Here is a 23,186-nt window from a genome sequence, read left to right on the forward strand (position 1 = left end):
GTGTTCAATTTCTCAATTTATTTCGCTATTTTTTTTACTTGTTGCTTAACCGAGTCAATCTCAACACACAACAATAGAGAAAGCGATAAGGGTTTTGTTAGAGTGTCGTGGCCTCCAATTGGACAATTATTAGTAGGAATCGACATTTCCAAGTGGGGAAATTTGCTTAGTATGGTGGCTTGGCCAAGGGGGAAGGGGGGATATTAGCTTTCTTTATACCTCTATGTGCATTTAAGGATGAGTTTCATTGTTCATGTCTAGGTTATCTACCCAGACCCGAAGATTAGTTCAAAATTTGAGAGGATTTGAACAAAAATATTAGGCTCGAAAATAAGTTTAAACAAAAAAAACTTGACCCATTTAATATATGGGTTAGGCTCGGGTTTGAATGTTTAAGCCGCAAGCCCGGTCTGACCCGTTTTTAAATTTATAATACTTTATATTATGTTATTTTTGTATATTATGTAATTTAGAACACATGAAACAAATAAATCTATATTAAATATATAATACTACTCTAATGTAAACACTAAAATAATATTAAAATGATTATATAAAAATTTCAATAAATTAAAATGTATAAAATTATTAAATATTAAATATTAAAATAATATAATATATATAGTTTTTAAAATTTTTAAAAATAATATGAGAGTGTTAAAATGAGCTTGAGTTAGTCTTTTACAAATATAGGCGGGTTTGGACAAAATTTTAAATCTATATTTCAGGCCAAGTCGGACTTGGACAAACATATATCATTCTTAAGCCTGACTCATGAGTACCTCTAGTACTTTCACCTTCCCTTCATCTCGAGTTTTTTTTATTTCTCAATATATCTATTGAAGTGAGCCTAATAACTAATCCTCTACATTCCGTAGGTCCATTAAAAGGGTAGATACTAATCACGAGTTTTAAAACTACTTCATATCCAATGCAATAATCGAATCCTCAACCATTGGGTAAAGAAAAACTCTTACCACCTCTTCACCCCATTTTTGTGGAGATGCTCAATGTCTATGGACTCGCATCAGGGCAGTTAGTGAGAACTTGTTGGTGGAATCTGGTGATGTTATTCATTGACCACCAGAAATGCACGGAAGAACCCTCGGCAAATGTATTTTGAAATATCTACGTGTTATATCCTCTGCTACTGGCTTCAAAAGGAGATCCTATTCTTTAGAATGGGCTAAAGATGAAACTTATCCTTCGACTACCACTTTAAAAATAAGAAATTAATAATTTTTTAACTTTAAAATTTGGAATTAATCTAAAATCTTACGTGTACCAACACTCTCTACATAACATGGTAAGGAAATGAATACAAATTAAATAAAAGGAAAAAACCAGACAAGACACAGATTGTTTATGTCTGATACATGCATGCAACGTTTGAGACAAAACCAACCACCCAAAAAGGCCGAAACACTCCCTTCTATAAGATCCATTACACTCTCCCTCTGCACAGCTTACCATCAAAACTTGCAACTTTTCATTAACTGTTCAAATCCGAGCTCCTAGATCCAATGGCTGATGTTGTAGATAAGGACCGCAAAATCCTGGTAGCCGTGGATGAAGGCGAGGAGAGCATGTACGCTCTCTCATGGTGCCTCAAGAACATCATTTCTCAATGTTGCAAAGATACCCTTTTCCTCCTTTACGTTAGATCTGCACAAGCTTTTCACTCTTCGCTCGATGGCACAGGTTTTTTTTTTTTTTTTAATATCGAAATCTAAATGCATGCAATAATGGGTAATTTTTTTTTTTAAATTTGTTGTGGTTTTTGTTTCAGGGTATTTGTTTTCTGCTGATGTTTTGGCCACCGTGGACAAGTACAGCAACGATGTGGCGAATTGTATCATTGAAAAGGCCAAAAGGATGTGCAGAGAGAAAGGTGATGATGAGGTGAGTTACTGAGTAATTCTTGTTTTGGTTTATTTGGAGGATCAAAATTGAGTGTTTTGAGAATTGAAGGGGTTTTTGGGTAATTAGGTTAAAGTAGAGGTGATAATAGAGAGTGGTGATCCAAGGGACGTGATTTGCCGGGTTGCCGAGAATATCAATGCTGACGTTCTTGTTATGGGAAGCCATGGCTATGGCCTTATTCAGAGGTGGGTAATCTCTCTCAATTTTTGGTCTAATCCTCAACTATTCTTATTTTAATTATTTAATCTTTCGTCTTTCTATTATTATTAATATTACCCACCCATAATTTCAGTCGTATATATTCACTGTCTTAAATATGACTTGAATTCGAAAAATACTAATCATGTCGTTATTAAGAGTTTAATTTTTTTTATAAGTCTCTCTCTATATATATTAGCATAATTTTATTGATAGGATTTTCAAAAATTTCATGTCAAATTATTTGAATTAAAGCTTATTATTAATATTAATAGGAGAATCAAATAAATAGGCAATTGTGATTAGAGCTTAAAAAATTTGAGTTGACGAGTTCTATTTTATCATTTTATTTGATTTAAATTTTTTAAACCAAGTTGAGTAAAATTGTTTGAGTTAAATTAAAAGATTAAACATATCCAAAAATATTTGAAATCATATATGTTTGAAAACTTTTCAAAACAAAATAATAAAAAATAAGATACTTTAATACCATAAATTTGAATCATTAATTAATTTATTTAGTTCCTCTAAATTATTATTTTAGAAAAATTTAAATTTTTAATTTTAAAATATATTTTTAAAAATATAAATTTTGGAATTTTTATAAATAATTTGATTTTTAAAATTATTTTAAAATTTTGGAATTTATTTTTAATTTTAGTTGAGAGAAGTCAATTTACTCATTTTCAAAATTGATAGGGACCGAAAGTGTATTTACACAAATTTATTATTCAAATTATTTGAGTTATTTGAATTCTAAAATTTAACTCGATCCGAACTCGGATTACTTATTTATGTTTACTCGATAAACTTAAATTTTATTTTTAATTTTTAACCGAATCAAATTTTACCCGCTGGAATATCACAGATTATTGTTTCATACTATATTTTCTATTACAGCTTAAATTTATTACAAGAATGAATGTGATAGGAATTAGTGATTAGGCCTAAATAGGTTTTAATATATGGTTTGAATAATTTCTGGGTGACAGGGCATTCTTGGGGAGTGTAAGCAATCACTGTGCACAGAATGTGAAGTGCCCTGTTTTGATTGTGAAGAAGCCCAAATCTTCCTCCTCTGCAACTGGAACCAAATGATGGGAATTTTAGATTACATATTCACTCACACTCTGCTTTATTTATATCCAAATTTCACTTCTTTTTTCTTCCATTCTACAATCTTAAACTTTCATATCTTTGTGATGTTATTTGTTGAATAAACTTGCATATTTGAATGTAAAATTTCCAAAAGATGCAATTTAAATTTAAATTCTCAACTGCTTAAATTTTTGAATTCATTTTGGTTTCTGTTTTAATAATATATTCATTTCTTCAATTTCCCTATTATCCCTCTACCAGTTTTCTGTTATTGATTTCAATGAATCTTTCAATTCTTTTTTCAAATCTTTTGTTCTCTTTCAATTCGGTGTTGTTCTTTAAATACTTGCATTAACTATGGTACTCTGTATTTCTCAGTGATTTTGTTATATGATTATACTTGTTTGATTGTTTCAAGTCATAGTCCAAGCTCAACATGCCTCAGCAGAGAAATTGTCCCAAAATACTTCTATCAACAATTTGTTCTCTTATCATTTTAGTAATTATCAGTCTCATGAACTTAACTAATTCTCCTCTTCTTCAATCTTCTTCTTCTTACATATTGTTGAACTTGATGGCAGGGGGTTTGTGTGTATCTAACAAGAAAGTTATGCATGTTGAACAACGATACCAGAGATAGATTTACGTCTGATTCTTATTCAGAACACCAGAACTCGATTTCGGCAATCGAAGCCACTTCAAGGTTCTTGCTTCCTCTCAACACATCAGCACTCAACTTAGCAAGAACATTGAGCTCGGCGCTAAATGGATCCGAGCTATCATTTGTTACAATTGAGAAAAAGGTGGTACATTGTCAAGGTTTAATTACAGTTTTTGTTTCGGTTTTTTCAGTGACATGAATGTGATTTGTGAACACATTTTGTTGTATGTCAGATTGCACCGTCGTTGTTCATTGCGCTTTCAACAATTCCAAGTCTATCACAGATTTCTTACGTGGGATTGAATGGCTTGATGTTTTCGTATTACAATGATGAGGACGACCAAAAGCTAGCAGTATTCTGCAACACTTCCTTTTCTTCCCATTGGTATAGTATGCTGGTCAATCGTGATACTGGCGTCTTGTATGGAAAGGCAATTACTTTGAATGCCACGAATCGAATAAACGAAACATGGTTTCAAGAAGCCTTAAATCGAACCAAAGGGTATTTTTCTCTCGGCAAAGGATGGAATGATGATCAAGATAGCCTATTTCTTAGCTCTGTTACTATGGATGGAAGTGGTGTTATATCTGTTGGTTTCCCTGTTCAAGTGGTTATTGATCATTTTGCAGCATTAAACTTTAGTGGAGGGTACTTCCATTTGGCTACCGTCGACGGGGATGTGATTGTGCAATCCGAGCTTCCAAATGCTGAAATTATAGTAAATAACAACACAGTTTTAATTCGACCATCGGAACTTGACGGTAGTACGATACGGAGTATCAGTTACTGTTCGTGTGAACCTGTTGATGGGAACAGAGTATCGTTTCATGGGAGAATTATGGGAGAGAAGTACACATTTTATTGCTCCACAGTTGAGATTGCTGGAGTTCAAGCAGTAAGTCTTTTGGCATCAATGGAAAAGACCCTTTTGTCTGAAGTTCAATGCTGATTAAGCTAATCAATGGTTACAACTTGATTTTCAGGTGTATGTGTTAGCGTATCACAAGGGCGGATTGGTCACCATCATTGAAGAGAACACCAAGCTATCCTTATTGCTTCTTATTCTCATGTTTATATCCATATTGGTTGCGTTCATTATCTTCATTTTCTTTTCCATTAGAGCAGCAAAAAGAGAAATGTACTTGTGCGCTGCTTTCGTAAAACAAATGAATGCAACTCAACAAGCGGAGCGCAAGAGCATGTTTAAGACTCGAACTTACTTGAGGGCGAACCACGACATTCGATCTTCCTTGGCTGCAATATCAACTTTGCTCGATCTTTGTCATGCCGATGCTCATCCTCACCCCGAGTTAGCTGCAAATTTGGTTCAGATAAAGAGTTGCAACAAGGACCTTCTAGGTGAGTTTGATATAAGATTCTTGCATCTATGCAATATTAAATTGCTACTATTTATTATATTCATTAATGCTTACTTTGATAAAATCATTCAGATATATTAAATTCAGTATTGAATATCGGTAAAATTGAGGCCGGGAAGATGGATCTCGAAGAAGAAGAATTCAACTTGGCTCAACTCCTTGAGAACGTTGTCGATATCGAATATCCTTCAGGTATCAAAAAGGGCGTTGATGTTGTACTTGATCCTTGTGATGGTTCCATTGGTAAACTATCTCTGGTGAGAGGTGATAGAGTTAAGCTTAAACAAATTTTGTTCAACTTACTTCGCAATGCTATTAAGTTTACATCAGATGGTCACGTCTCGATTCGTGCAGTCGTCAAAAAACGAAGTTTTGAAAAAGAAATCATTGCTTCTAATGGTAATTTAGTATCGAAGTGTCTATCCCTATTATTTTGCAAGAAAGAAGACTTTGAGGATATGGATGCACTTCATAGAGCTGAACAAAATCTCAACAAAATGGAGTTTGAGTTCGAGGTTGACGATACCGGCAAGGGAATTCCTAAAGACAAGCAAGCATCTATTTATGAAGAATTTATTCAGGTTAAGGATACAACTGTCGGTGAAGGTCGCCTCGAAGAAGAAGGATGTGGTCTCGGACTTGGTATTGTTCAATCCATTGTAAGTGCTTGAAACCTCTTAAATTGTAAGATACATGCATATTGTACTTTATGATTAAATGTTGTTTTCTGTAGGTGCGGCTGATGGATGGAGAAATAGGCATTGTTGATAAAGAGCCTGGTGAGAGAGGCACTTGTTTCAGGTTCACTGTTATGCTTACGGTTTGTCAGCCCGAGCCGACTCTCGAACCCTTAGAAGACTCTGTGAATGGAGGTGAACCACGTTGTTCCATTTCTAGGAGCCCTGCAGCTAGTTCTCATGTCATACTCTACATAACAGGGGAAGAAAGGAAGAGAGTTCTGAAGAAATATATGGAAAGCTTAAACATAAAAGTGACATTAGTAAAGCAAGGGAAATGTGTTCATCGGCTGCTCGAAAAGATAAAGTGCAAGCTGGATTATTCTTACAGCAATTCTTCAAGAAGGCCCGAGTCAAGTTCAGCAAACTTCCCAGCAAAATCTGCATCAAGCAGTTCTACTGCAGGAACAAATGATACATCTGCTGGGATCAAAGGAGGAAGTGATAGTAGTTGGGGACAATACACAAAGAACAACTCTAGAAATTGTCCAACTTTCATACTAGTAGTAATTGAATCCAGTCTTGGCAATTTATCTGAACTGTGCTGTGCTGTAGCTAATTTCCGGGCATGTATTCCGGATAACTTATGTAAGTTTGTCTTGTTAGATAATCCGGTTACCCGTTTGAGAGGTGGAAAAGAAGAGGATAAGTTAGTTAGTCATTTTCATGAACGAATAAGTGAACCATTCCATGGATCACGCTTAATGAAAGTGCTGCATCTACTTCCAGAACGTGAAGAATTCCAACAGAATTGCTTGGGGACCAATCGACATAGGACTTCTTCATCTCATCCTCCGTCACTTGAGCAGGTGGCAATAAATGAAAATACAGAGATGAGAATTAAAAAGTCTTTAAATGAGAAGACAATTCTCAAGCAGGTGGTGATAAACGAAAATACAGAGACGATGATAATAAAAAAGCCGAATGAGAAGACAATTCTCGAGCAGGTAATGATAAACGAAAATACGGAGAAGCCTTTGAATGAGAAGACAATTCTTTTAGTTGAAGACTCTCCGCTAAATCGAAGGATAACAAGTGAAAGGCTTAAGAAACTTGGAGCAGAAGTTGAAGTGTGTACAAATGGGGAAGAGGCAGTCGATAAAGTTTGCAAGATGTTGAAAGAAAATAACAAACGCAAAGCTCAACCTTATGATTTTATCCTCATGGATTGCCAGGTATTGTAGTGCTATTGACCTCAATTAAAAATTAGCATACATATAGTTAAATTTGAGAATTTTTTTTTTTATAGATGCCGGTGATGGATGGATATGAAGCAACAAGACTAATAAGAAGGGAGGAGAAATCGTATGGTGTTAGTATACCAGTGATTGCATTAACCGCTGATCCTTTATCTGAGGAAGCAACTACCGGCGCTGGAATGAATTCTTATTTGATTAAGCCATTGAATCTTGATAAATTGCTTGAAATTATGTCAACTTTATCTAAATAATTTATTTAAAATTTTAACTTTCGTATAATTTGTAAGTAATAGATGTATGTCACTGAAGTGATAGTCCATGATATTTGTAGTTAAACTTTTGTTAATGAATATGTTAATAAATTGAATTAATGCTTTGGTATTTTGAATGCTAACAAATTGTATATAACCATATAGACAAGAAAGTAAGGGAGGAAAGATGTTCAAATGCTACTTACAACCTAAATCATGCAAGAAAGAGACACAATGGAAAGAGTCTAGAGGCTTCTAGAGACCTCTACTTACCTTGTCCAATAATAGCTAATACAACAAGAATTAAGCATAGAGAATATGTTTTGTTTTATTTATTTAAGCTACATTGTCATCATAGGAAAAATATCGAATCTTTCATATGTTTGATATATGTCTCGTTTTGTAATCACAATCAATAGAACTTAAAAAGAATGATCAAACTTAAGAAAAAAAAACCATATATTAATACTAAACCTGATTATGGGTCGGACCACCAACTTAAGTTCGAAGGTCCGTTCGAAAAGTGGAATGATTTAAGAAAAGATATAGGCTTGTAAAATGGGTTTGGATAAAAAATAATACTTGTTTTCTAAACGAGTTAAGCATTGGGTAGGATTTTTGGCCCTAACTTGATCTGAATCAGCCTAAACTTTTTTTGTTGTTGTTTTGTTGTCATTTCATTATTATATTACTACTATTTTGTTGTTGTTATTTGGATATTTGTATAACTCTTATTTTATTGTTAATTTTACTACTATTTGTTTGCTAAGTTAATTTTACTACTATTTGTTTGCTAAGTTACAACTATCTTAATTTAATTGTATTTGATGTATTATATTTTAAATTTATTTTTATATAAAATAATCTAAAAAATAATCAAATGGACGGGCCAGATTGGGCTCCAGTTTAATATTGTTAATCTGGACCAGACTTAAGTAGAATTTTAGGTTTATTTTTGGAATCGGATCAAACCCGAATCTAAAAAACAGATTTAAAATTTTGCGTCGATCCTCCTAAGCCCATGATCAAATCTAACTAATACCATGAATAAAAACATTGAATCAAATAAAATCAAATTTTTATTATACAAATAGGCTAAGCAATAAACCACTACAAATCTAAGTTCTAAATTTAGAGAAACAAATAACAACAACCCAAGCTTTCTAATTTTATTTTCTTTATTTTATTAATTTTCTTTTCTGGACAATCAAATAGAAGCACTACTTTATGGAATCAAAAGGAACACTAATTTAAACAATATATCATAACTAAATGTAGGAAAAATCTTCAAGCAAAATGATTCAAATAGTAACTTATTAATTTGTAATGAGTCGTTTTCTTGATGGTATTATTGGTTTTATGTTTTGATATATGCTTTGTTTACCCTAAAAAAATCTTACAATGGTTATAGGTTTTGATTATATCTATTATTTTTTATACAATATTTAGAATTATCTATAACTCTTTCCTAGCTCATAAACAAGAGGATAATGCGCTTCAGCGCACTTAAACCACGCCTTTCTACATTGACAATAATACCCAAACCAATCGAATTAAGGCTCAAGAGGAAATATATAAATTCAAAGAATTTAAAGTTGAAAATGTTGCTAAAAATAATTCATTAATATAGAAAGAAATGTAAATAGGGTGTTGAACAGGTCACTTTCTTTTTTTTTCTCAGCCAAAATATGGTAATATTAAAATAAAAAATAACCAAAAGTTAGTAAAATTAACAAAAAATTATAAAAGAAAACATCTAATTTATCTTTAATTTAAAAATATTGGGGAGGATTAATTTAAAAGAAAATTAATTTTTGTTGGACATTAAAATCAGTGACTTTAACTTGGTACCTACAGATTTATATATATAAATACAAGTTAATATAATATATGATATATATTATTAAATATTCAAGTTAAAATATATTATGTTATATTTACAAGTTAATATATTAAATATATAGATATATAATGAATATTTTTCATATATCTTCAATATTTATTTATTTTTGAATATTAAATATATATTGATATATAAACGTATAATACACTTTTTATGTATATTAAATAAATATACATACAAAAATTAACATATAGAAAAACTTCTCGTGTTGGCCTGATGGTCAAAATATTCATTGCTCTAGGTATGACTTGGATTCAAGTTGCACTAGTCTCATTGTTATAGGGCTTTGCCTTCTCACAATATATATATATATATATATATATATATATATATATAACATATTGAGTAAATCAATCGGGCTTCTATTATAAAAAAAGGAAAAAAGAAGTTGATTGGGTTTCTTATTTCTAAGTAGGGTTTGGTACGATTATGGAAAGTAGCCACTTTCCTGATAATTTAATCAGTTTGGAAAATGATTTCAACATTTGGTATGTTTTTTATTTACTTTCATTGTGATCTAACCTTTCATTGGGAATTACTTTCCCATAAATATGGTAATTCTCATAGTAAAATGTGAGAAAGTTACTTTCTCGTGTAGATTGAAAAATTTAAAATATTAAGACAAAATTAACTTATTTTATGTTGATTTAGGGTATTAATCTACTTAAAAAAGAAAAGAAAAAAGAAGAAGAAGCTATTTCCTTCTCCTTGTGTCTTACTACTTGCTTTTTGTATTATTTCAATGGATTCTTTGCAAGTATTATATATATTTAATTTTTAATTTATTCAAAAGCAAATTTTATATATACATTATTTTATACGCATTATTATATTTACAAAATATAAATAGGATAAATTTAAAACAATTTTACTTTCAATTAACATTATAAATAATATATTTTAGATATCAATTAAATTTTGTTATAAATATTTAACCAAAATATTTGTTAAGAATAAAGTTTATAATAAAATTAGGATAAATCTCAAAATTATACATGAATTTTAATTTAATGTGCAATTGTATACATAAACTTTAATTTGGTGTAATTATACAAATGAAATGAATTCAAATAGAATTTCAAAAATATAGAACTATAGGAAGGGTCAATAGCCTTATTTTTTTATAAAAACTTTTTCGTTGAAACAAACGGAGCCTAAGGCCATTTTTCCTTATTTTGTGTGGTATATTTTGGATGCAAATACTTAATTTCATTGAATTTAAAATTAATAATAAAGGAGTTCTAGTAAATTTAATTTAATTTCAAATAATAGAGGTTCAAAAATTTGTGGATGTTATAGTTAAAAGGTCAAGCGTATGTTACGCTTTTCACGCGTACTTGGAGATTTTCTTTCTTTTTGATGAATTACAATAATAGGGTAAAGCCCAAAAAACAAACGCAACTAGCGCGACTCAAACCCAGGTCACACCTGAGGCAATGAACACCCTTGATCATCAGGCTATTTACATGGGTTCATTTGGAGATTTTTTTCAAAAATGTGTTCTGTTCTTTTTTCATATTGTTAAGTTTTTTTTTTCATAGAACAAAGCTACTGAGTAATTCTGAATATAACTGCAAATAGAAGAGTGGAATATTTTACAGCAGTCGCAATTCAGTGCATAATGTAACCTAGTAGTAACAAACCAGCTACTATGTTTGTCATTTGGGAAAGTCCTAGTCCCAAGGTATCCTTCATGCAATGTAGCACTTCCATTCTTGTAGCTTGGTGAAGGAGAAGGCTTTACGTTTTTAAATATTATATCCATAAAGTTTTAGGGAACAAGATTAAGTAAAGAATCATATTGGCCCCTGTTGCCTCTCTAAGTCATTGGAATGACGTCTTTCTCTTTCAGATTTCTTTCTCTTGTGATGATAACTAGGCAACCTGATATTAAAGAGAGACATATGAGAAGTGGCAGAGCTAAAAAATTCTTTTTGGAGCAAAATTAAATTATATATTTTTACGATAGTAAAAAGTAATTTTATCATTTTAATATTTTATATTTTTATAATTTTTAAAATGTTAAATCAAATTTTTATCATTTTTGGAGGGGTCAAAGTGTAATTTTATCATTACTAATTTAAAATTTTATAAATTATAAAGGGCCTAAATTAAAAATCTAACGTATTAGGGGGGCCATGGCCCTTGGGTCTCTTAGTGGCTCCACCACTGTGTATGAGACTTGACAATATTGTAAAAGATTGACTAAAATAGCATGATAAGGGCAATACTTTGATAACAGTATGACTTAGTTCTTATTGTTGCCTAAGTGTTCCTAGATGGTTTTGATATCTATTGTCCTTGCTGACTTTTAAAGGATGGTTGGATGCCTTTGAAAGGAGTGTAGAACTTGGTTCAAAACCAATGACACAGAATACCCCAAATACAAGGTTGTGTTTGAATCTCCCTCTTCAAGGTCGCAAGCACCAAGTCACATTTGGACTGTGAATGCTATGGCTCATGAGATAATTCTTCCTTTCAGCATGAGAGTATTCAAGATAGGATCGAATCAGGTGATGGAAAGAAATCTCTTAGCTCCTCAACCTACATTGTTAAGATTGGCCGACATTTCAACACTTCTCTTAATAGTAGGGCCCTCTTGATGGTTGATAGTCCTTACCATCTCATTGAGAGTGGTTGTCTCGACGAAGGAAAGGCTGTACCTAGAAAGATTCAGGGTATTGATAAGATTGAGACTGAGTTGTTAGAACTGTAAAAACAAGATATGATATAAACTTAAAATTGTAAATCAAGATCTGTCATGTCAAAGCGTTAATAATTTTCCAAATTAATTTTTCAAGAAAATCCTTTAACCAAATTCTCTAATTGAACAATTCTTACAACTGCCTAATTTAATTCCACATTGAATAAATTGACTCAATTAAATTATTTCAAAAGTCGTAGAATTTTCTTCTAATTAAAAAAATAGTTCGATTGAGTTTTTATTGAGCTAGCAGAGGAACCAATCAGACATATACAATTAGGCTCTAGTAATTGCAATTATGTCTAAAAGTATCATTCTGATAATTCGTAATTACTTAATCATGTAGTCAGTCCACAAGAAGTACCAAGATTGAAAACTCCTTATTGTATACTATTTAAGAAAGCAATTCATCCAATTACTTTGTCCAATGACCTCGTCATGTGTGTGTTACCCTCATATGATATCCTTGATTCTTTTGAGTTAAATCTGTTCATTCAATACAATCCTATTTTATTTCATTGCCACTATTGTGGTCAAGAACAAGTAACCTATGGTCACATTCTATATTTATCAATCCACATAATGCCAATGAGAGGGTATTGTTAACTCTTTAGTTGAGCTATGAACTCGACTGTTGCTAGTAAAGTCATGTCATACACAAGTAATGTACCCAACATATAGGCTATCGACACGATCATCTTTAGAGCATAAGCCTCCAATTATATCAAAGCACATAAGTTACATACGCATGGTCAATGACTAACTCAAGATTTAGGTAAATCACACCATGAAAGTCACAAGTGAATTAATTCACAAACGGATTCAGAATTAATTCATCTTGGGTCCAGTCTAATATATCATTCTGCCAATAAATACATCTATGTCTCTACCCATGGAGTCTACTGCTCCAATAGCCAAAACTAGTCATCTCCTCAATTAGAATTATAGACGACATAATAATCCTTCTCAATATTTGAATCAAATGCTCACTTTATATCTTTTATCGGATTACGGACTCGTTTAGATTATCTACTGAAATAAGTTGTCTTTCTCGCAATGTAAACGTTCTTACAATGCACTTATTATCAGTTTGAACTTAGATAATCAATGAGCTAATATATGATTGTTACAAATTCGTTAAGTATGCAAAATATGAAAGACAGAAATACAAAAGACATAGTAGTGAAAAGTGAAATTAATTTTATTTATTCATCGTTCAATTAAATAGAAAATAGTTACATGTTTACTACAATATGGACACATTCCCAACATTTACCTCGTAGTCTTATACAGAGTTTCATGTATTGTGATCTGCCATTTTGATTTACTCATTTTCAAAGGTAACGCTGTGAACATATATACATTCATATCACATTATGCCATGGGTCTTAACAACATGGTCTTATACACATTCATGTATCGTAATTTGCCTTTCAATCTCATCTTATTGGAGGCTACGCCATGAATGGTTCCAATTCATACCAAGCTGCCACGAGCCTCTACCTCATGGTCTTATACTTGTTTTTAGTCTGTGATATGCCAATCTGGTTAGCATTGTAGCTGCCCTACCAAAGGCTTCACAATGGGACATTTCTCAATTCTTACTTACCCAAATGATTGTATTCTGACTATCATTCCTTTCGCACCATAAATACACCTGCACTTTTATTAATCAATATTCTTCTTAACTAGAACTTTACACAGTAATACCTATTTCATCCTTACTATGATCATACATTTACTGATCACTATAGTCATCATCATCCTTTATATATATTTATTTTTATCTGATAGATTTACACAAGAGAGTCAGAGTAAAGACTCACTTGACACTCACTTACTGCAGTTCTAAACTCCAAACCCAGACATCCCTCTTGAACCAGCAACAACCACTGCTTAGAAACATAATTTCAATATTACTACTCTTGTACATTCAAATTACTTATCATCTTAATCGCTAACAATTTCATACAAAAACCTTATACTTACAATTTTACTGCTCAAATACCACCTATAGATTTACTCATTCAAAACTTAAGATACAGAGCTAAAACACTTACCATGGAACGAAAAAACCACAGATCATAAAAGAACCATAACTTCTAGATTATCGATGTAATACTCATTCAGACTCAAGGAATGAATCAAGGAATACCACTTAAGGGAGAAAAAGAAGAAGAAGAAAGAAGAATCCCTTCCAAAACTCATCTTTCACATATAAATATGACTCAACTTACCTAGGGAATTTTAACAAGTGTCACACATGTTAGAATTTTCCCCCATAATGGTTTACAGTGTAACACCCCTTACCCGTGTCCGTCGCCGGAACAGGGTACGAGGTATTAACAAATTATAGTATATACTATTAAATAAAACCCCACAAAAATATGGCGTGCAATTTGATCATGAATCATTATAACATATGCCATTAACAATACAAACCAATTTCAAAGGCTTCGTCCAAAATGATTAGTTTGATACTACAAGTAGTAATTTAAACCTAGACAATTATGACACGTAACAAAATAACTAAGTCTGCTATACATGCCATATTTCAAAATGTTGAGTTCAGATACCCAGAGTATTGATAGTGCGGGCGGATCTTCTACGATCTCTAACTCCTGTGCTAGCTGGATGACACTATAAGACAAATGAGAGAAAAGAAAGTAAGCTTATAGCTTAGTAAGTAAGTATATAAATAACAAATAAGGAATCTAATATGTTTACAACATAACTCAATTATATCATATTTTTAAATTTTACTATTTACTCCAATTTGATCAAGCTGTCCCTCCTGTGTCATGATCACTAAATAAATCATAACTCGAGTTACGAAACTCGAAATTCAAATCCGTAAAATTTACATGAATCTAGACTCATAAAAATTTTTACTAATTTTTTTATAGAATTTTTGGTTCAGCCAATTAGTACAGTTTATTAGTTAAAGTTTCCCCTATTACACAGCTCAACTGATCTGACCTCTGTTCACTACGAATTGAATTTCTCTCAGTACACAATTAAAATAACCATTAAACCTATTTTATTTAAAACTAGACTCAATAAGAAATTTAGGAATATAAACTATATTTCTTAATTTTTTTTGTACAATTTTTAATGATTTTTCAAAGTTGGAACAGGGGACCACATAGTCATCCTGAGCAAGTCACACACAATTGTAAATATCTCAAAATATAGAATTCCTTTGCTTTCTATGTTTCTTTTATATGAAAATAGACTCATTAAGCTTTAATTTAACATCTCATTCAACCTACAATTAAATTCCTTCTATTTTTGGTGATTTTTCAAAATCACGTTACTGCTACTGTCCAAAACAGTTTTAATGCTAATTTCACTCTTTCACCCATTCTTTGCACTAACCTCATTTTAACTTACATATATATATACCACAAATCATTTTCACCACATTTCATACATCACAAGTGTAGGTCCATGACTACAATGTCACCACAAAGCCATCCCGTTGAACAATTCGGATTAATCCTCGATACTTGATGGTTTCAGCACACATCCCCACCATCATATTTCATTTAATTCGGCTCTCTTGTACACATGGTGAACACTTAGTACCACTCATGCGACTTAGCCGATGTGTCTCGTAGCTCTCTTGTCTACATGGTGTCCTTCACTTGGAATCACGCATGCGACCTAGCTACATTTATCTCTCACGTAGCTCTCTTGTCTACATGGGATACGTCCCGTATCACACATGTGACCTAGCTACTACATAGTATCTCGTAGCTCTCTTGTACACATGATGGGCACTCAACACCATACATGTGACCTAGCTACGCTCCATCAATTTTATTCAATCTTGCCGAATGTTCAACCGGGATTCCTCTCTTTATTATTTATTTCTATTCTTCCAATAGTCGATTTATGCTACAATATCAGCTAGAATATATATAATAGGCTGAAATATAAAAATGTAAATGAAGTTAATGTTTATTTACATACAAACTTACCTCGGTGCAAAATATGGAAATTTTGCAATTTAGTCTAAAACTTTTTCTTTCCCCCGTTCGAGGTCAATTCCACGCCTTTCTTGATTATGAAGCTTGAAAGTTGAAGAAACCCTAGCTATGGAGGAGAGCAATTTTCGGCAGCAACTAATGAAGATGATAACCAATTTTGTGTTATTTTTCCCATTTTATTTCATTTAATATACAAATGACCAAAATGCCCTTACTACTAAACTTTCAAAAAAATTCCCTCCATGTCCAACTTTTGTCCATAACTTAGGAATGGGTCAAATTGCTATTTAAGACCTCCTAGTTAATATCCCAAAGCAATTTCATACTAAAAACTTCTAAAACACGAGTTTTACAATTTATTCGATTTAGTCCCTAATCTCAACTTAAGCGTGCAATGCACAGAATTTCATCACGAAATTTTCACGAAATCATGAAATCATATCATAAACCCCAAAATAATTATAAAACAATTATTTCTATCTCGGATTTGTGGTCACGAAACCACTATTCCGATTAGGCCCTAATTCGGGTTGTCACATACAGTTTTTTGAAGAACATAATTAAATACCCTTCATCACAATTAGCAAGCTAGGCTATACAATTGATTTCTAACCGAACTATTTATAAATCTAACTAGCATAGTATTCCAGACATACTAAGTGTACTATACCTTTGGCGAATACTCAGTCCATAATTACCATTTGTCAAACAACACGAACTTCTCATTAACATGGCAAAATACCATGAATTCAAATTCTTACTTTTTTATGTGGCAGATACTGAAAGCTCTCTCGCATACGCCAATACAATCACTTGGGCAGATAACACTTCGTCAGACAGACTGTTTAGTATGATCCGCCAAATCTTTAGTATAACTTTCTTTATATAGGGAAAGTTTAGAGAGTTCAACTATGATTAAATTTAATCAATTTAATATTAAATTACTATAATACTTATCAAGATAAATATTAGATTAAATTTAATATTAAATTGATTAAATTAATAGAATATTTATCTATCAAATAAATATAAATATTAAATATTAAATCTTATTAAAATAATATTTTTTTAGAATAATTAATCTGAAATCAAATTATCTAGTAGAGTCTCAATAGGAGTGTGATTCTTCCGCTGCTCAACCGCCGAAAGACCACCCGTCGACCACTGGAATGTCATCGTCACCACCGCCAGCATCATCATGTTCAGTGGTGCCATCGTAGGTGCAACACCCCGAGCAGATTCAACTATTACCGATTTGGCCCAAGCTAGTGACGGCCCAACCAATTCGATTCAACCATTCGTTGGACAGTCAGTTCGGTTTCACATACCAAGCCCAGTTTGATCAATTTTTAGGTTCTCGTGCCCAATGTTCGATCTTAGGTCCAATTTTTAAGTTCAATTACCTATTTGGTCAATTATTTGACTTGAAAATTAATTTATAAGAATATCATATTTATTTTAATTAACTTGATTAATTTAATTTTGCTTTATCAAAATTAGTTTTCCCAAAAATCACTAAGATTTTCCAAATTAATTTTTCAAGAAATTTTTTTAATCAAATTTTCTAGTCGAACAATTCTCACGACTGCATAATTTAATTTCACATCAAATAAAGTGACTAAATCAAATTATTTCCAAAGTCGTAGAATTTTTTTTATGATTCAAATGCAATCCGATCAATTTTTTGTTGAGTTAGCGAAGGGACTAATCAAACATATACAATTAGGCTAAAGTAATTGCAATTATGTCTAGAAATATTGTTCTGATAATTCACAATTTACTTAATCATGGAGTTAATCAACAAGAAGTACCATAATTGAAAACTCCTTATTATATATTTTTTACAAAAGCAATTCATCCAACTATTTTTTGAAATGACCTCGTCATGTGTGTGTTACCCTCATATGATATCCTTGATTCCTATTTATTTCATTGTCACCATTGTGTCTTCTTAGTGATTAATATGATCACTGTAAAAAAATAACTGTGATAAATTGCTTGTTCATGAACAAGCTACCCCTGACCACGTTCCATATTTATCAATCCACACAATGCCAATAAAAGGATATTGTTAACTCTTTAATCGAGCTATAAATTCCATTATTGCTAGTAAAGCCATGCCAAACACAAGTCTTTTGACTAATTCAAAATTTAGGTAAATCACACCATGAACGTTTCAAGTGAATTAATTCACAAAAGGATTAAGAATTAATTCAATTTAGGTCCAGTCCAATGTATCATTCTTCCAATGACTATATCTATGTCTCTACCCGTGCAGTTAACTGCTTTGAGAGCTAAGACTAGCATATCCCCAATTGGAATTATAGACGACATAATAATCATTCTAAGTATTTGAATCAAATGTTCACTTTGATTCTTTTACGGTATTATAGACTCGTTTATATTATCTACTAAAGTAAGTTGTCTTTCTCACAGTGTAAGTGTTCTTACAGTGCCACTTATCATCAGTTTGAACTTAGACAATCAATGAACTAATATTTACTTGTCACAATTTCGCTATGCATACAAAACATGAAAGACAGAAATACAAAAGACATAATAGTGAAATGTGAAATTAAATTTATTTATTTATTCATCGTTCAAATATATAGAAAGCAGTTATATGTTTATTACATAATGGGTAAATTTCCTAACAGAAGTGATAGTAGTTCGGGACAATACACAAAGAACAACACTAAAAATTGTTTAACTTTCATGCTAGTAGTAATTGGATCTAGTCTTGGCAATTTATCCGAACTATGCTCTGTTTTAGCTAATTTTTGAGCATGTATTCCGGGAAACTTATGTAAGTTTGTCTTTTTAGATAATCCAGTTACAAGTCCAAGAGGAGGATGAGAAGAGGATAAGTTGGTTAATTACTTTCATGAACATATAAATGAACTATTTCATGGATCATATTTAATTAAAGTGATGCATCTACTTTCGAAATATGAAGTATTCCAACAGAAATGCTTAAGGACCAATCAACATAAGACTTCTTTATCTCATCCTTCATCACTCAAGCAAGTGGTGATAAATGAAAATACATAGACAAGAATAAAAAAAAAAACCTTTGGGTAAAAAGACACTTCTCAAGCAGTTGGTGATAGACGAAAATATGGAGACAAGGCCTTTGAATGAGAAGGCAATTCTTTTAGTTGAAGACTGTCAGTTGATGCGGAGGATAACAAGAGATAGGCTTAAGAAACTTGAAGCAAAAGTTGAAGTGTGCACAAATGGGAAAGAGGAATTTGATAAAGTTTGCAAGATGTTAAAAGAAAACAACAAATGAAACTAAAAAGTTCAACATTATGATTGTATCCTCATGGATTGCCAGGTATTGTAATGCTATTGACCTCAAATAAAAATTAGCATACATACAGATAAATTTGATTTGATTTGATTTTATTTTATTTGATAGATGCCAGTGATGTATGGTTACGAAGCAACAAGACTAATAAGAAGGGGGGAGAAGCCATATGGTGTTACTATACCAATTATTGCATTAACCATTGATCCTATACTTGATGAAGCAATTACCAGTGATGGAATGAATTCTTATTTGATTAAGGCATTCAATCTTGACAAATTGCTCGAGATTATTCCAACTTTATCTGAATAATTTGTTTTAAGTTTTTGGCTTTCTTTCGTATAACTTGTAAATAATAGATGCATGTCACTAAAGTGAAACTCCTTGATCTCTCTAGTTAAACTTCTGTTAATGAATGTGTTAATAAATTGAATTAATGCTTTGGTATTTTGAATGTTAACAAATTTTATATAACCATATAGACAATAAAGTAGGGAAGGAAAGATGTTCAAATGTCGATTATTTACATTGAGACAAGTTGAGAGGATAGATATATTGTTACTGGTGTCAGGTGTCAAGTTAAGGGGATAGGTATATTGTTACAGGTGTCAGGTTTTGATAGGATAGATATATTATTATAGGTGTAGGTCTTTGGTATATTATCTACAAATATCTTTGCTTAAAGACAACCTAAATCATGGTAAAATGAGACACAGTGGAAAGAGTCTAGGGGTTTCTAGAGGCCTCTACTTACCTTGTTGTCCAATAATGGGTAATAAAACAAGAATTAAATATAGAGAATGTCTTTTTCTATTTATTTAAGCTACATTGTTATCATTGAAAAATATCCAACCGTTCATATGTTTGATAGATGTATCATTTTGTTGCATTAATCTTTTTAGTAGTAAATATCACAACTTATAGAATTTAAAAGAAGGATCAAACTTACGTAAAAAAAAAATCTATACTAGTATTAGACTTGATTATGGATGAGACCATTCGCTTAGGTCTGAAGGCCTGTCCAAAAAGTGAGAGGGTTTGGGTAAAAATATGGGTTTGTAAAATTGGTTTGGATAAAAAAATAAGGCTCATTTTCTAAACGAGTCAGATCTCGAGTAAGAATTTTTTATCCAAATATGGCCCGAATTAGCCTGAACTTTCTTTTTTGCTGTCAACTCTATTATATTAATACCATTTTATTATTCTTTAGCTATTTTCTAACTTTTATTTTATTTTTAATTTTTCTATTATTTTAGAGGACTTTTTCCCTACTTTATCAGTTTTTCATCTCACCAAATTTAAGTCAGGTCATATACCTATCCTGATTGACGTGGGGAAAAAGAAATCCTAACATCACTAATAGGTTATTTAAAATTTTTTGGGGCAGGTTAGAGCACGATAGTTTTAAAGACCTTGTCCAAGAAAGTTGTGTAACACCCCAAACCCAGTCGAGTAAGTTCGACTTGAATCTGGCAAGCTACAATAGCCACCAAAATGACTCACTGTTAACTCCTAACCTAACCTCAAACACATCACATACTTACAACAAAAATCATGCTAAGTTATAACACAACAACAGAAATAATTTACTCAAAGGAAAATATGCGAGCTTACAAAACTACCAAGAAAGGTTCGCATATCATCTATAAACAAGTTATGGTTCGCACATAATAGCTTAGTTTAGGTTCACTTATACAAGTGGGCTTTTCAATTAAAGAATTATTCATGTAAGGATTTCATACTCTAATAGGGTTTCGTATGCATAAACTAACATAGGTTCGTATAACACATATAGAGTGAGTTCACACAAAACATGAGTTCATAAGGTAACAGTATTTCGCATACTTCCTAGGTTCACACCGAAACATGCAAAACTTGGTTCGCGTACAATAAAGGCTTTGCAAACAAATGAATCTTTTACAAACAAGGGTTCGCATACATATATGGGTTCATACAATTTACCTGGGTTCGCAAGTAATAAGACTAACACTTTCAAGGTTACGCATACAATTTTTAGAATTCCAAACATGGATCGTAGAAAACAATACTTAGCAATAAATCTAACTTGTATAATTTGATATAAACTAAAGCAAATCAACTAGCACTTACGCATGAAAAGCTTCAAATTAATCATAAAAAAAAAGATAAAAAAATATTCTAAGTCATGGTTTGCAAAACAATAAAACAAAACTTAAACAGACAAAATAAACTTAAGCTTAAATAGAATTGTTTCAATAACAAAGTCAGAAATATAATGAGTCTAAAATCCACTTAATTAAAAACCCGATCACCTAATTTCCAAGGTTCACCATTATCTAATCAGAGATGTGCCTTGCCAAGACATTTACCTCGCCATTGTTATCCTCAACCTAGTTACCTACGAAGTAAGAGAGGAGTGGGTGAGTTCATTGTGAACTCAATGAATAATTAAGAATCAACAAGTTATGCTTTAAAACAGAGCTTAAAACAGAAGGAATACTTAGTTCTAAAATCGTTTTGCATGTTAAGTTCGCAGTGGGGATGTGAGACCCAGTTCGCAAATCCTATCAAAAAACATAAGTTTGCAACAAAAGTTCACATGTATTCACTAAAAATCATACTTAAAAACTTAGCTTGTGCTTTCTTGAAAACAAAACTTATTCAGTATGAAACATGCTTATATACTTGTCTTATAAGAATAGCTGAGAAGCATAAAATATGTTCTCACACTTAATACACTTATCAGAATTTGTCTCGTTGGATATGTGAATCTCCTTATAACGCCTCAGAATGACTCAAAGAGTTTTTATAACGTGTGCCATAAGTGTAGCGAGAGGCAATACACTCTCCTGTACACCAACATGTCCTAGTGAATGGAGCACAACTCGACATTCCCTTATCACTTTACATGTCCTAGGGCCTCAACGCCCAAAATCACAGAAATAGAGAGGTGATTACTCACAATCCTTTGGTATACCAATATATCCAACATGGCTCGCAAATGAGCACGCACAAATACATATCACAGAGAGCTCACAAAGGGAGCTTGCACAGAATTTTATCACATAGAACTCGCATAAAGAGCTCACTTGAAAACACTTGTAAAGAGCTTGTACAAAAGCTCTTAAAAAATAATGTATAAAATCGTACTTAAAAACGTTTCTAGAAAACATAGGCTCACATAGGAGCTCGCATAAAACTTAGCTTTTAAAATATATCTCAAAATCGTATTTTTGAAAATAGATTCCTAGATTTTGAAAATAGGGTTTTGTCAAAAACTTACTTTTAAAACTTAGTTTGAAAACAAGTTCTTGGAATCCATCATAGTTCGCACACAAGATACGAACCTTAAACATTTATACAGAAAAACATATTGGTTAGTACATACTTATGATGACCTAGATCACTCACCGAAAAATTGAGAAACTTAAACAAGCTTGGCTTTACCTTTATCTTTGCTAGTAAATGGTCCGGCTGGTTCGCAACATACATAAACACACAACTTAAACAGACAAAACTTACAGAATTCACACATGCAAGCAAACTTAGCTTACTGGAAATCATACCTAACAGGATAGAGACTTAACATGGGTGCTACGAACTGAACTTAGAATAGAAACTTTGATGAAAGAATATCGATGGAAAATTTTCACAGAATTAAGGGTTATATTTATAGACTTAAGAGTTCTGGTAATCTAAGGATACCCTACTTGACTTAGGAAAGACGTTACTTACACGTGAAGTATTCCTAAGTTCACTATATCTTTATTTCCTAATTTGAGTCTAACTTTATCTTTGATTGTCGAACCCTAGTTCGCAACTCAACTGGCAAACCCCCAGTTCGCCAAACA

General features: G+C 32.0%; 2 protein-coding genes across 2 annotated transcripts; both read left to right on the forward strand.

Annotated features, from left to right (window-relative positions):
* Positions 1-1,286: 1,286 nt before the first annotated feature.
* Positions 1,287-3,221, forward strand: LOC108471805 (universal stress protein A-like protein). The gene is made up of 4 exons (XM_017773370.2): positions 1,287-1,701; positions 1,790-1,902; positions 1,990-2,108; positions 3,114-3,221. The coding sequence occupies exons 1-4, from the start codon at positions 1,524-1,526 to the stop codon at positions 3,217-3,219; spliced, it is 516 nt and encodes a 171-aa protein (XP_017628859.1). The 5' UTR covers positions 1,287-1,523; the 3' UTR covers positions 3,220-3,221.
* Positions 3,222-3,833: 612 nt separating this feature from the next.
* LOC108471806 (histidine kinase CKI1-like) lies at positions 3,834-7,447 on the forward strand. The gene is made up of 6 exons (XM_017773372.1): positions 3,834-4,025; positions 4,114-4,776; positions 4,865-5,240; positions 5,333-5,919; positions 5,994-7,172; positions 7,247-7,447. Exons 1-6 carry the CDS (start codon positions 3,834-3,836, stop codon positions 7,445-7,447), a joined length of 3,198 nt encoding a protein of 1,065 aa, XP_017628861.1.
* Positions 7,448-23,186: the final 15,739 nt, after the last annotated feature.

Source organism: Gossypium arboreum, chromosome 11 (assembly GCF_025698485.1).
Source record: "Gossypium arboreum isolate Shixiya-1 chromosome 11, ASM2569848v2, whole genome shotgun sequence".
Classification (NCBI taxonomy): Eukaryota; Viridiplantae; Streptophyta; class Magnoliopsida; order Malvales; family Malvaceae; genus Gossypium; species Gossypium arboreum.